This window comes from Tachyglossus aculeatus, chromosome 1 (assembly GCF_015852505.1).
Source record: "Tachyglossus aculeatus isolate mTacAcu1 chromosome 1, mTacAcu1.pri, whole genome shotgun sequence".
NCBI lineage: Eukaryota > Metazoa > Chordata > Mammalia > Monotremata > Tachyglossidae > Tachyglossus > Tachyglossus aculeatus.
Window position 1 is genome coordinate 78,515,140 of NC_052066.1, and position 14,010 is coordinate 78,529,149.

A 14,010-nucleotide genomic window follows, 5' to 3' on the forward strand; every position below is an offset into this window, starting at 1 on the left:
TGAGTAACTGCCAGGTTAAACCTTTTCAACACCCTTAAGAAAGAGAAAAAACCCAACTCTGACAGTTGCTGGGTTCATCCATGTCGTTGCCTATTTTGAAGCCCCGCTGTCGGTCCAAGGGAAAGAGCATGGCTCTGGGAAGCAGGAGACCTGGGTTCTAGTGTTGGTTCCGTCTGCTGGGTCCTATGCCATCCATGGTGAACGTGTCTGACCGAGAATCCACCTAAGACTTTCTGTGAGGTGGACAGGCCCATTCATTTATTCATTCATTCCATCGTATTTATTGAGCACTTACTGTGTGCAGAGCACTGTACTGAGCACTTGTGAAATACTTAGTACAGTACTTAGCACTTGGGAAGTACAAGGCGGGAACATATAGAGACGGTCCCTACCCAACAACGGGCTCACAGTCTAGACAGTAATTCTGAAAAGTCACTGGCTAAACATGGGCTACCAAAGCAACCACCCAGCAGGTCACAGCACCTGGGTCACAAATGGGCCCTGCACCTACAAAAATCTTTATGTGCACTTTGTAATATGTCATACCCTTTCTTGCCTACCAGCTTGTGATATTATATGCCCCAGCAGGAACGTGATTAACACGTAGGATGTTAACTTTTTGTTCGATTATGAAGCAAATCACTGAATAAGAGTTAGTATTAGGCCAAGCTTACATACAGCCATTCTCTCAACCCCAGTTAAGACATCTTTTCCCTGATTGCCTCTCCCTTCTGCCTATTGTTATTCACCCCACACTCCACCCCATAGTACTTATTTGTGTATCTGTAATTTATTTGTATTAATGTCTGTCTCCTCCTCTAGACTGTAAGCTTGTGGTGGGCAGGGAATGTGTCTACCAACTCTAGTATATTGTGCTCTCCCAAGCACTTAGTACAGTGCTCTGCACACAGTAGTTGCTCAAGAAATGACATTAATTAACCCAGGGAGAGATCATTTTGGCTGGGCTATTAGTGAAAAGTGATTTGGGTTCATTAATTTTACTCCAGGAAGGGAATGCTCATAGGAAATTTTGTGTGAACTCATTATCGAGATTTTTGGTGGTGGAGGAGGGGAGTGATTTGTGGTAAGACTCTTAGGATCTTCAGATGGACTAAAGGGTGAATCTCTTCCCTGTTTCCATCAGGATTTCCTCATAACGCCGAGGCTGACAGACACACCACGTTTTACTCTTTGACCTCTTCGATAGAGCGGACACCCACGAAGGTGGCAACTCCCCAGAAAGTGGTGTTCGGTTCTCATGGCAACTCAGCCTTTCAGCCAATCGCCGCCAGTTGCAAAATTGTGCCTCAGGGTCAGATTCCCAGCCCTGCCGAATCCCCGGGCAAATCCTTCCAGCCGATCACCATGAGCTGCAAGATCGTATCAGGTACACATGTGTTCGTGGGCAGGGGACAGCGGAATGCCGCTGTCTGCTAGGGTAAAGTGAGGTTACCCAATGAGTCACCTTTACCTCACTCCCCACCGTCCCCTCCGTCTGCTCACCTCACCAACTTGCACATCTTTCCCAGTCGTGACACTAAACCAGTATCGTCAAATGGTGATAAGCGCCGGGAGTTGCAACAGATATCTAAGAGACGCATGGTCCCTGTGCTTGAGAAGCCAGTGATTTAGGAAGGAGGCAGCACACAAGGCCCAGTGCGGAAGGAGTTGACACAAGACAGGGAAGAGGGATGGTGTTTCATGGGGGACTTTAACAACAAAATAGAAAACTTTTTTAAAAGGAAAGTTTTCGAACCTGTGTATTTCAGCCTGAAAAGCATTCTTCCCTGTTCAGTCTCTGCTTCTGGAGAGCAGGACTTTCATTTGGTGTTGACCCAGGTGAGAGAGAGAGAGAAACGGGGTGAGGGCCAGACCCTTGGCTCCTTCTGAGCAGGGAACACATCTACCAACTCTGTTGTAATAATAATGATGGTATTTTCCAAGCACGTACTATGTGCCAAGCACTGTTCTAAACACTGGGGTAGATACAAGGTAATCAGGTTGTCCCATGTGGGGCCCACAGTCTTAATCCTCATTTTCCAGATGAGGTAACTGAAGCACAGAGGAGTTAAGTGGCTTGCCCAAGGTCACACAGCAGACAAGTGGCGGAGCCGGGATTAGAACCCACATCCTCTGACTCCCAAACCTGTGCTCTTTCCACTAAGCCATGCTGCTTCTGCTTTCCCAAGCGCTTAGTACAGTGCTCTGCGCACAGTCAGAGCTCAGTAAATACCCTTGATGAGGATGATGATTGCCGATTCATTCAGTCATATTTACAGAGCGCTTATTTTGTGCAGAGCACTGCAGTAGGTGCTTGGGAGAGTACAGTATAACCATAAGCAGACACATTTGTGGCCCACAGTGAGTTGACAGTCTAGAGGGGATGGACAAGAAGAGGCCCTGGGTCTTGCTGTCTCTAAATCTAAATGACTTCCGTAAAATACTTCCCCGTCTCCTCCAGAGGAGACCAAATTTGTATGGCTGCTTGCTCTTTGCCTTTCCACAGACTTCTGAGAATTGCTAGTAACATAGTAAACGCTTAATAAATGCCATTATTATTATTACTAACAAGTATTTTGATTGCATTGGAAGCAACACAGCCCAGTGGATTGAGCGCAGGTCTAGGAGTTAGAAAGACCTGGTTCATTCGTTCATTCATTCATTCATTCAGTCATATTCATTGAGCACTTACTGTGTGCAAAGCACTGTAGTGGGTTCTAATGCCAGCTCTACCACCTGTTTGCTGTGTGACCTTGGGCAAGTCACTTCATTTCTCTGCACCTCAGTTGCCTCATCTGAAAATGGGGATTAAGCCCGTGAGCCCTATGTGGGACATGTACATGGGTCCTACCCAGTTATCCAATTCTACCCCAGTGCTTAGAACAGTGCCAGACACATAGTAAGTACCTAACATGTACCATTAAAAAAAAAATCAACAAAATTGATTTTTCCTTTTTCAATTAATAAAGGCTCTCCAATATCAACTCCAAGCCCATCTCCTCTACCTCGCACGCCAACTTCCACTCCGGTGCACATGAAGCCAGGTGCTCCCAGCTCTGTTCTTAGTAATCCTTACGTGATCATGGACAAGCCTGGGCAGGTCACAGGAGTGCCAGCCGCCAGTGCAGGTGGGTGGTTTGACTCAGCACGAGTTGCTGACAGCTCCCCCCAACCCCCACCCCTGTTCTCTTACTGCTACTTTTGGTTGAGGCCAAAAGACGGCATAAACTAGCACCTTGGAAGACACTGACCGCGAAATGTTGCCTTGGGGGTCGCGGCTGGGTTCTGGAGGGTTTTAGCAGCCCTAAGGCTATTCTCAAACCTGGAAGTGTAGCATCTGCTGGCCACGGCTCCCGGGTTCAGCAAGGAGCAGGACCTCTCCTTGGCGCTTCTCCCAGGATACTGCCCAGAGTCCAGCCAGATTAGGTGCCCCCCACACACACCCCGAGGGCCTTTGTGTACTCTTACAGGGCAAGCCATTTAATTGAGCTGGCTTTGGGTCTCCTCCTGAATAGCTCTGCATAGATTTCTGTAGAGCAGAGAATTTTAATTCTGTGCTGGAAGTCGAGGGGCCAACTTCTCAGTGGGAGCATCTGGGAACAGCAAGGGGAGGGGAGTATAGGCTTCAGAGAGCCACTCTTTGGGGTCTTTTCAACCCTAACTGGCAGCCCTCAGGTCGTGTCAGAGACCAGAGATGAGCAAGCTTGGGAACCCAACTCTAAAAGCCGTTAGGACCGTCACCTCTGTCGGCCCCGGTGAGGCGGGCACCCGTGGCTACACCGCCCAGGCCTGCGCCTAAAAAAGAAAGAAGAGTCCGTTGGGGATGCTGTAGGGTGTTTTGTGATACTGCCATTTTAGTATTTGAAGAAAGAGGTTCTCAAGGAAGGGAGAGACCAGGGGAGAAAAACAAAAGCACCCCAGATAAGAAGGAAGAGAGGCTAGGGCTCAGAAAGAGACCGTGGGGCTTTCTGTGTGCCTCAGAAATGCCCATTGGCCATTGCTCCTCCCAGTTCCTATAGTGGGTGAGGGGATTAGTAGTGTAATTATTGCCAAGGCTTGCAGGTGGAAAGGTGGTGCCACAGTCACCAAAGACTGGAGGAGGAGGAGGAGGATGGCATTTATTAAGCACTTACTGTGCGTAAAGCACTGTTCTAGGCACCGGGGAGATTACAAGGTGATAAGGTTGTCCCTCGGGGAGCTCACAGTCTTAATCCCCATTTTACAGATGAGGTAACTGAGGCCCAGAGAAGTTAAGTGACTTGCCCAAAGTCACACAGCTGACAATTGGCGGAGCCGGGATTTGAACCCATGACCTCTGACTCCAGAGCCCGTGCTCTTTCCACTGAGCCACGCTGCTTCTTGGAAAGAGGTTCACGAAGATGACTTTCAAGACTATTCTTAAGTGTCCCTATTCTGGGACCCCCCAAATTCTGATTTTCAACCCTGGAAGTTCCTTCATCCTGGTCATACTGTTGACTTACCTGATTTATCTTTGTGGTTTTATGCCGTTACAAACTTTAACCAGCTTACAGTTACTGCTTTTCAGAAGTTAATCTTTCAGCCATACTTCCTCCTCCTTTACCCCTATCCCTCAGCCTCTCCCCCTGCACCCTCCCCCATCCTCACCCACACACTCTCAAACAAATCCCATTTTGGAAATTGCTGCAATTATTCTAACCTGGAAGACTGAGTATTCCTCCTTTGAGCTGGAAGCAATATATTCATTTGTGTTTTAAAATTATATTTTCTAAAGCAGAAAAGGCTTTATCAATTCAAAATTAAAACCAAAATCCAAGCCTAAAGTCACCTATTTATTTTTCTGTAAATTCAAGAGATTCTGGATTATAAATCTGAGACGTTTGTATGCCACCCATGAAAAGGGAAACACCAGTAGTGAAGCTAATGTGGCAGTTTAATGAACTTGATGTGATTCCAGGAATCTTCTGTGAGGGAACTTTTCTTGACTTTAACTTGACTCTGTGTCAGTTGTAATGGACATAAACCATTTTCACTGCACCTCTCAGAAGAGAGATGGTGAGAGATGAAATGAAATCACTTCTCTCCACCTCTCTAGTTAGGAAGCTGAATTCCTTGGGAATTTATTCATTCAGTCATATTTATTGAGCACTTACTGTGTGTAGAGCACTGTACTAAGTGCTTAGGGGAAGGAGGTAGGGTAGGGGGGATGGCGAGGAGGAGATGAAAAAGGGGGCTCAGTCTGGGAAGGCCTCTAGGAGGAGATGAGCTCTCAGTAGGGCTTTGAAGGGAGGAAGAGAGCTAGTTTGGCTAATGTGTGGAGGGAGGGTATTCCAGGCCAGGGGAAGGACATGGCCCAGGGGTCGACGGTGGGACAGGCGAGAACAAAGCACATTGAGGAGGTTAGTGGCAGAGGAGTGGAGTGTGTGGACTGTGCCGTAGAAGGAGAGAAGGGAGGTGAGGTAGGAGGGGGTGAGGTGACAGAGAGCCTTGAAGCCGAGAGTGAGGAGTTTTTGCTTCATGCGAAGGTTGACAGGCAACCACTGGAGATTTTTGAGGAGGGGAGTGACATGCCCAGAGCATTTCTGTACAAAAATAGTCTGGGCAGCGGAGTGAAGTATAGACTGAAGTGGGGAGAGACAGGAGGATGGGAGATCAGAGAGGAGGCTGATGCAGTAATCCAGTCGTGATAGGATGAAAATGACTCCCCTTTCTTGGTCCCTAGGCACCCATCCAGTTTTTGGCACAAGAGAAAGGATGAAACCTAACAGGGGAAATTGTTACAAAAATGTAGAAAGTCCTCAGTAGTTTTCAAAGGGAGCAAGGGGAAGAAAGGAAAGGTGGTAGCTGCCATTTTCAACCTTTCACACTGAAACTGTCTCCCTTCTCAGGAAGCCCGACAAGCAAGCTGTCCAACATCTCCCAGGCTTCACAGGGAACAGGTTCCCCTATCCCAAAGATTCATGGAAGCAGTTTTGTAACATCTACTGTCAAGGTATGCTCTTATTGCACTTGGTCATCTTTATAAAGCCATTCTTTGTCCCAGCAGAGAGTTGTCAATTGACAGTGTAAATTTGAAGTACCTTTACTGTTTTCCTTTTTGTTGGGTTACTTGGCTCACCTGCGAAGAACTGCAGAGAGAGAGATGTACATATCTGTAATTCATTTATATTGACTTCTGTCTCCCCCTATAAACTGTAAGCTCCTTGTGGCCAGGGAACGTGTCTACCAACTCTGTAATATTGTACTCTCCCAAGCGCTTGGTACAGTGCTCTGCTCCCAGTAGACACTCAATAAATACTATTGCTTGATGGAAATGTTGATAATAGATACAGACTCACAGAGTACTGCAATTTTTTAAATATTTTCTCTACCTTTTGATTTTCTTGTCTTAAGTGGGGTTGTAGGATAACATGTAGGGCTGCATCATTGTCTCCAAAAGCTGTTTTCCTCTATTCCGTCCCCTCAAATATCCATAGAGCAGAAGTCCTTAGAAATCTGTGGAGAAGAATACAAGGTTTCCGTTAAACAAGACCTCTGCAGTGGCCATTGGTCCTGTGAAGCAACTTGTTCTGGAGGAGCAGCAGAGAGTCACCAATTGTGGGGAAACTGGCACTGAGACTATCAATCAATAAATCTACGGTATATATTGGGCACTTACTATGTGCAGAGTACCTGTTTGCCCTGAATTACCGGCAGAGAATTCAAGAACCTCTCCCTCCAACCCCCTCCCTAATCAAAGAATATCTGCATTTCAGGCCCAGGAATTTTTTTGTACTAGATTTGGAGCCATTTACCGTTTGCCAGTATTTTGTCAGTAGGTTGTTTTGGTTTTTTTCTCCAATGAAGAAGCTTATTTTTTGATGTTGTCACTGAAATTGCCTCACAATGCTTTCAGCTTCCTTTGGTAACAAAAGCATGTCTTCACACTGCATGCTAGGCTGTAAGCTCATTGTGGTCAGGGAACTTGACTGCCAACTCTGTTGTATCATACTATACCAAATGCTCAGTACAGTGCTCTGCATCGAGAATGATGTTGCTGTGCTGGAAGCAACTTGGCACAATGGGCCTGGGAATCAGACAGTCATGGGTTCTAAACCTGGCTCTGCCACTTGTCTGCTGTGTGACCTTGGACAAGTCACTTGACTTTTCTGTGCCTCGGTTACCTCATCTGTAAAATGGGGATTGAGACTGTGGGCCACAGGTGGGACAAAGACCCACCCCAATTTGTGTGTATCCACCCCAGCGCTTAGTACAGCACCTGGCACATAGTAAGCACTTAACAAATACCATTATTATCATTATTATTATATGCTCAATGCCCATGAAATACAACCTGATAGCTGTTTCTGAAGTATTTTGGCTCCTCTTGTAACCCTAAAGCAAACCTTCCTTTTGTTTATATATTTACACTTTACTATCCTTCAAAAGTATAGTCTCTATTTAAGAAGAGAGCACATCTGCATTTATTTGCGATGACATTTGCCGAGAGTCAGATTGAAGAGCCAAGTTCTGATTTCTCGGCAAAGGAGGCTTATTTGGCATACCCTGCCGCAACCTGGAGAATGAATGTCCAGCTATAATGTAAAATTGCCTTCAGCAATTTTAATCTCTAGTGTGAGGCTTGTGGAAGCCTAGCACTATCTTTTGAGTGCTCTCATGTTCATTTTCAAAGTCCATAGACTTGCCAATTAACCAGTCAATCATAATTATTGACCACTTCCTATATGCAGAGCACCATACTAAGCGCTTGGGAGAGTACAATACAACAAAGGTGGTAGACATGTTCCCTGCTCACAGCGAGCCTACAGTTAGAGGAGGAGACAGACGTTAATAGAAATAAAGTATAGTCGTGTATATAAGTGCTGTGGGTTGAGGGAGGGCTGAATAAAAAGTGCTGATCCAGTTGCAGAGGCAATGCAGAAGGGGTTGGGAAGAGAGGAAATGAGGACTGAGTGTGAGTCAAGTTGCAGCTGAAAATTAAATTTACTTCTATTCTGGTGTGCCTTTTACAGCCAAATGGATTGTCGTATTTTTATTCTCTTGTCCTCAGCAGGAAGACTCCATGTTTGCCTCGATGCCACCCCTTTGCCCAATTGGAAGTCATTCTAAGGTGCAGAGCCCTAAACCTGTGACGGGAGGCCTCGGAGCCTTCACAAAGGTATGCGTTTGCTTGGGGTCAGTGTCTTTTGGAGAGTACAATGTCATCCTGACATTCAGGCTGCCTAGGCGAAGCAGAAGCAGTTCCGGTCCTGCCAGTGCCTTGATATGTGGGGGCCCAAAACGGAGCCTCCAAAGTCCTGAGACATGGCCTTGCTTGATTTTTGGGGTTCTTTTCATCCGATTGCTGTGGAAAACCACTTAATAAGATGTACCGACCTATGAAGCCAAGAACAGGTTTTGAAGCTAGTGCAATCTGCTCTTTTATCGGGTCATTTCCCATCTGCTCAAGATTGAAGGAGGAGGGGGCTGGGGGTATAACAGAATGGATTGTCAACAGGGCAGGGGGCTTCTTACCTGAGAAACCTTGCTAAGTGTATTTGAGTTTGTCTCTTGCAAAGGTCATCATAAAACAGGAACCCGGAGATCCCACACACCTGCCTGCGTCTGGAGCCGCCTCCCAACCTCCCCTCCCTCAGTACGTCACCGTAAAAGGGAGTCACGTGATCGCCGTGTCACCCCAGAAGCAGATAGTGGCCACTGGAGACGGGACTGTGCCCCCCAAGGTATAGTCACCGAAGCACTCTGTTGTCCCCGAGAGCGATGGGGCATGGTGGGGAGGAGGACCGGTGTCAGTTTGTCTGTCTGATTAAAAGTCTGATGATTGACGGTGGCCAGGGTGGAGGCTAGAGCCCTAAGGAATCTACAGTAAATAACCCGAAGGGAAGCTGGGTGGAGAACCAAGAACAAGCATCGGAATGCTGTTGGGGCGGGGGGGGGGCATTTTGGGGGCTCCCAAAACGGTCACAGTGGCAGGAAGATAGTATGTCCTCTGGCACCAGAGTCTGTTGACCTCATTCACACCGTCCTCTTGACACAAATCCTAAAATGGAGATGTGGCAGCACTTTGGTCTGCCACTTCACTTGTACCTCCCTGCAGAGGATGGTCACAGTTTTACTCCTGGGATCGTTGTTTGAAAAGTTGCCCGCTGTACAGGCGATCCATCTTTTCCTCAAACGTGTCGCCCTTTAGTTTGATGATGGAAAATTTCAGGGGCCTGCATGAAACAAGAATCCCAAATTTGTAGGATTTGAGTCCAGAGGATCCTGTTCTTTCGTGGTTCTCCTGTTTCTGTGCTTGCTCTTTTCGTAAGCGATACTCTCATTCTGATTTTTCCTTTTTCTCCTGGATTGTCGTCATCCTTCCGGCACTTAGAGGGTAGCTAAAGGACCCATTCTGATGTATTAGTGAATCAGATTATCGGTTCTCATTTGGGCTACAGTTTAGGGTGCTTCAGAAATAACTCTCTTATTGGTCACTTGAGAGTTGCTCCAGGAGGATCCAGTGGCAGTGGTTAATTATTCACAAAGAACAAAGAAAATAGGGTCAGATGGGGCCCCCCCACCCCGTAGTACAGTTTTCCAGGTCCAGTTGACATCTCTGGTGCAATGTAGAAAACAGATCTGTGAGAGATGAAAAACGCTAACGGTTCAGCAGTGCTGCTGAAATGAGTTTGGATATGGGTTCCTTGATTTTTAAATTTACCGGTCAGAGTCTGACATTTTCCTAGGTCATCTGTTCCCAGAAGGTAGGCACTCTGGTTGTTCAGGGCAGGGCTACACAACCATTGGCCCATCTGATGGTGATCGTTGAGTCAATTAATGATATTTATTGGGTGCTTTCTGGGCACTGAGTTTGGGAGACTACAGTACAGCAGAGTTAGCAGTCATGTTCCCTGCCCAAAACGAGCTCTAAAATTTCCCCAGTTCAACTCAGTTAAGTCACTTTGCCAAGTTTGGGGGCTTCAAGTTCATCTTACTGATATGTGCTCCTTAAAAGTAATCTCTCTCCTACCAGACATGGCTCCCAGAAAATAGTTCCAGATGCCCCGTTAAGGGAGGTGACTAAAAGCTCGGTGTATACCTGGCTTCCTTCCTACCTAGGTGACTTCCCGTCCGCTGTCTTGAAACTAGAAGAGGACTCAGGCTCTGATACAGTATTTTATTTTTAGGAATGAAGCAGGGCCATTCTGACCTGAGACTATAGCTCATTGGGCAAAATCTCCTCAGGGAAAAAGGAGAAATCCCACCACTTATTTTCAGTAATAATAATAATAATAATAATGGCATTTATTAAGCAATTACTATGTGCAAAGCACTGTTCTAAGTGCTGGGGAGGTTACAAGGTGATCAGGTTGTCCCATGGGCAGCTCACAGTCTTAATCCCCATTTTGCAGAGAGGTAACTGAGGCACAGAGAACTTAAGTGACTTGCCCAAAGTCACACAGCTGATAAGTGGCAGAGCCGGGATTTGAACCCATGACCTCTGACTCCAAAGCCCATGCCCTTTCCACTGAGCCACGCTGCTTCTCTAGCATCCACTTCCAATAATAATGAGGATGGTATTTGTTAAGCACTTACTATGTGCCAGACACCTGTACTAAGTGCTGAGGTGGGTACATGCAAATCAGTTTGTACCCAGTTCCTGTCCCACATGGGCTCAAAGTCTCACTCCCCATTTTACAGAGGAGGTAACTAAAGCACAGAGAGGTAAAGTGATATGTCCAAGGTCACCCAGCGGACAAGTGGTGGAGCCAGGATTAGAACCCATGACCTCCTGTCTCCCAGGCCCGTGCCGAATCCACTACACCACGTAAGCCAGCCAAGCAGCACTCTTCCCTTCATCCCCTCTCTCTCCCGCACCGCTCACCCCGCTGTGAGGTAAAGCTGGGTGGTTTCCCAATGGCCTGGGTCGTAGCCAGGGAGACAAAAGTGGTATCAGTCTCATGGGATAACTTTGGCTGAGTTGCAGTCGGAGCGGCGGAATGCGCAGGTCCTTTGCAAGTGTGGCCAATAAGCGAGAACCTGAAGCCCTGTTTGGTTGTGTCTGGGTGGCGGGGTGGGGGCATGTCTGTGAGCATATCAGTTTTATGGGTGACTGATCCTAGTTCTTGAATTCTCTTCCTCCAAATTGCTGTTGACCTGATGAGGCCTCCTGTCCATAAGAAGGATGGCAGAGCTAACAAGTTAAATGTTGGAATCTTGCAGCCCTGTTCCTGTCCAGTGTGCCACTGGGGCATTCTGGGCTGGCAGCCCAGGCTAGCTCAGCCCCTCCTTGTGCCCGGTGGACCCACAGTGTCCCAGACAGACACTGGTAGCTTATTTTAGGACTGGACCCTGTGGGTTATGTAATCCCAGTAGCATGTGAAGGATGCACTATATGTCAGGGAAACTGTCCCATTCCTTGCTGTGAGCAGCAGGTGTCCCTCAGAGTAACGGCCCCTCTCACTCCCCTGCCATTCTGTTCGCCCCGGGAGTTGACCTGGATGACTTAGGAGAGGCGTGGGAAACACCACCACCCAGTGGAAATAGCCCACTTATCCATGGATAGAAGATGTGGGGAAGCATTATGCGACAAGCCAGGAAACTGAGAAAACGTTAGGGAGTAGCAGTTTGGGTCAGTGGTGGCAAGGGAGGAAGGAAACAAGTAGGACAAGAATAGGAACCGTCCTGCTCTCGGTAAGGCCAGGTGGTCTCTCTGTGGCATTGCTGTTAGCCTCTTGTCTCTTCTCTCCCTGAAGAATTCCTGCAGTGCACAAATCCTGCCAAGTTCAAGGTGAAAAAATATCCAGGATAACTCCAAAATTGACTCTCAAAACCAAGCAAAATGCAGAGAACCTAAGATTTGTGACATGCCTTCTGCCCCTTTTTAAGAGCCTGGCTGTAACTGGCTCTTGTAACTGGCTGATGTAAATGTAACTGGCATATACATCAGTTAATGGTGTTGACTGAGTGATTCCTATGTGCAGAGCACTTTACTAAGCACTTGGGAGAGTACAATACAACAAAATTAGCAGACACGCTCCCCTCCCACAACAATCTAGAGAAACCATTCAGTTTAAGGAATCAATTACGAAGTATTAAAACTCAAATTAAGTATCTTTTGTCAAATGGTGTGCTGTTACTTTGATAGATCGTTGAGCATGTTTTAGAACAGGAAATTTTTTTAATCTGTCCCAAGTAGGAAACTTGTAGTATGGTTTTTTGTTTGTTGTGGAAAAAGTTTTTATCACAATCAAATAGAAACTCTGGTTTAGAAATATAGGAAACTATTGATCATTAGAGTTGTTGTTTTTCTAGTGCTATTTTAAACTCTCTCCCCGAAAGCAAAACTACTTTAGCCCCTCAAGCTGCTTAGCAATTATCGAGTGCTTCCTCTGTGGAGAGCACTGTACTAAGTTGCTTGGGAGAGTACAGTATAACAGTTAGTAGACACATTTTCTGACCACAACGAGCTTACAGTGTCAAGAACACTTACCGTTCCTAGCAAAGGAGATAGAAAATCAACAGTTCTTATAAATATTAGGATTTTGAAAGATCATTTTAAACTATTTGAACCCTTTTAAGCAAACAGAGAAATATAACAGTAAGTCCTTAAACTTTCCAAGTGAAGCAGGAACCCACGTTAATGCAAGGACTTATCCTATCCTGCCTTGATTATCGTATCAGCCACCTTGCTGACCTCCCTGCCTCCTGTCTCTCCCCACTCCAGTCCATACTCCACTCTGCTGCCCAGATAATTTTCCTTCAAAAACGTTCAGACCACATTTCTCACTCCTCAAGAAGCTCTAGTTGCCCATTCACCTTTGCATCCAACAAAAAAATCCTGCATATTGGCTTTAAACCACACAATCACTTTACCCCCTCCTACCTCACCTCGCTACTCTCCTACCACAACCCAGCCCAAACACTTCATTCCTCTAATGCTAACCTCACTGTACCTCGATCTCGTCTATCTCACCGCCAACCTTTGGCCACATCCCCTCTCTGTCCTGGAACGCCCTCCCTCCTCATATCAGACAGATAATTGTTCTCCCCTACTTCAAAGCCTTACAGAAGGCACAGCTCCTCCAAGAAGCCTGTCTGCTTGTTTTGTTTTGTTGTCTGTCTCCTCCTTCCAGACTGTGAGCCCATTGTTGGGTAGGGACCATATCTATTTGTTGCCGATTTGTACTTCCCAAGTGCTTAGTACAGTGCCCTGCTCACAGTAAGCGCTCAATAAATACGATTGAAGGAATGAAGAAGCCTTCCCTAACTGTTCTTCTCCCACTCCCTTCTGCGTCACCTTGACTTGCTTCCTTCATTCATCCTCCCTCCCATCTCCACAGCACATATGTATATATCTTGTTATTTATTTATTCATATATGTATATTAATGTCTCTCTCCCCCTTTAGACTGTGAGCTCATTGTGGGCAGGGAATGTGTCCGTTACTATAATCTCCCAAGTGCTTAGTACAGTGCTTTGCATACAGTAAGCGCTAAATAAATACGATTGAGTGAATGAATGAATTGTCCCCTATCTGAGAATTTCCACTGTTGATTTTGGTTTGCTTGACAGAGGTCAAAAACATTTACGTAAAGAGTTTTCTAAAATATTTTAAAAATCAGACTTTTTTTTATCAATTTCCAAGTAAGCTGAGTGTTCCTGGAGTGTCTGACATTTTGACATATCACTCCCCAAAGCCTCTGCTAATATAGATTTTTAAATTAGAAAGATTGGTTCAAGGATTCTAATTAATGTCCCTCTATCTTTAAATCTAATGCATTCTCTCTGGATTTAATTAGACTATCTAGAATAAATAATATAATGATAATTGTGGTATTTGTTAAGCGCTTACTTTGTGCCAAACACTGTACCAAGCGCTGGGGTGGATACAAACAAATTGGTTTGGACACAGTCCCTGTCCCATTTGGGGCTCCCAGTCTCAATCCCCATTTTATAGTTGGGGTAACTGAAGTACAGAGAAGTGAAGTGACTTACAGAGAAGTGAAGTGACTTACAAAGAAGCGAAGTGACTTTCCCAAGGTCACAA

The 14,010-nt window shown here is 46.1% G+C and overlaps 1 protein-coding gene across 4 annotated transcripts in view; it reads left to right on the forward strand.

The window, feature by feature from the left end:
• YEATS2 (YEATS domain containing 2) overlaps positions 1 to 14,010 on the forward strand; it is a 130,293-nt gene that overhangs the window by 64,718 nt on the left and 51,565 nt on the right. For 2 of the 4 annotated variants that reach the window (XM_038750077.1, XM_038750094.1), the window contains exons 11-15: positions 1,145 to 1,387; positions 2,970 to 3,128; positions 5,868 to 5,971; positions 8,030 to 8,137; positions 8,538 to 8,702. In XM_038750077.1, the coding sequence (XP_038606005.1) occupies positions 1,145 to 1,387; positions 2,970 to 3,128; positions 5,868 to 5,971; positions 8,030 to 8,137; positions 8,538 to 8,702 (779 nt within the window). The remainder of the gene's footprint in view (positions 1 to 1,144; positions 1,388 to 2,969; positions 3,129 to 5,867; positions 5,972 to 8,029; positions 8,138 to 8,537; positions 8,703 to 14,010) is intronic. The other 2 variants (XM_038750086.1, XM_038750103.1) reach the window with 2 other exon arrangements.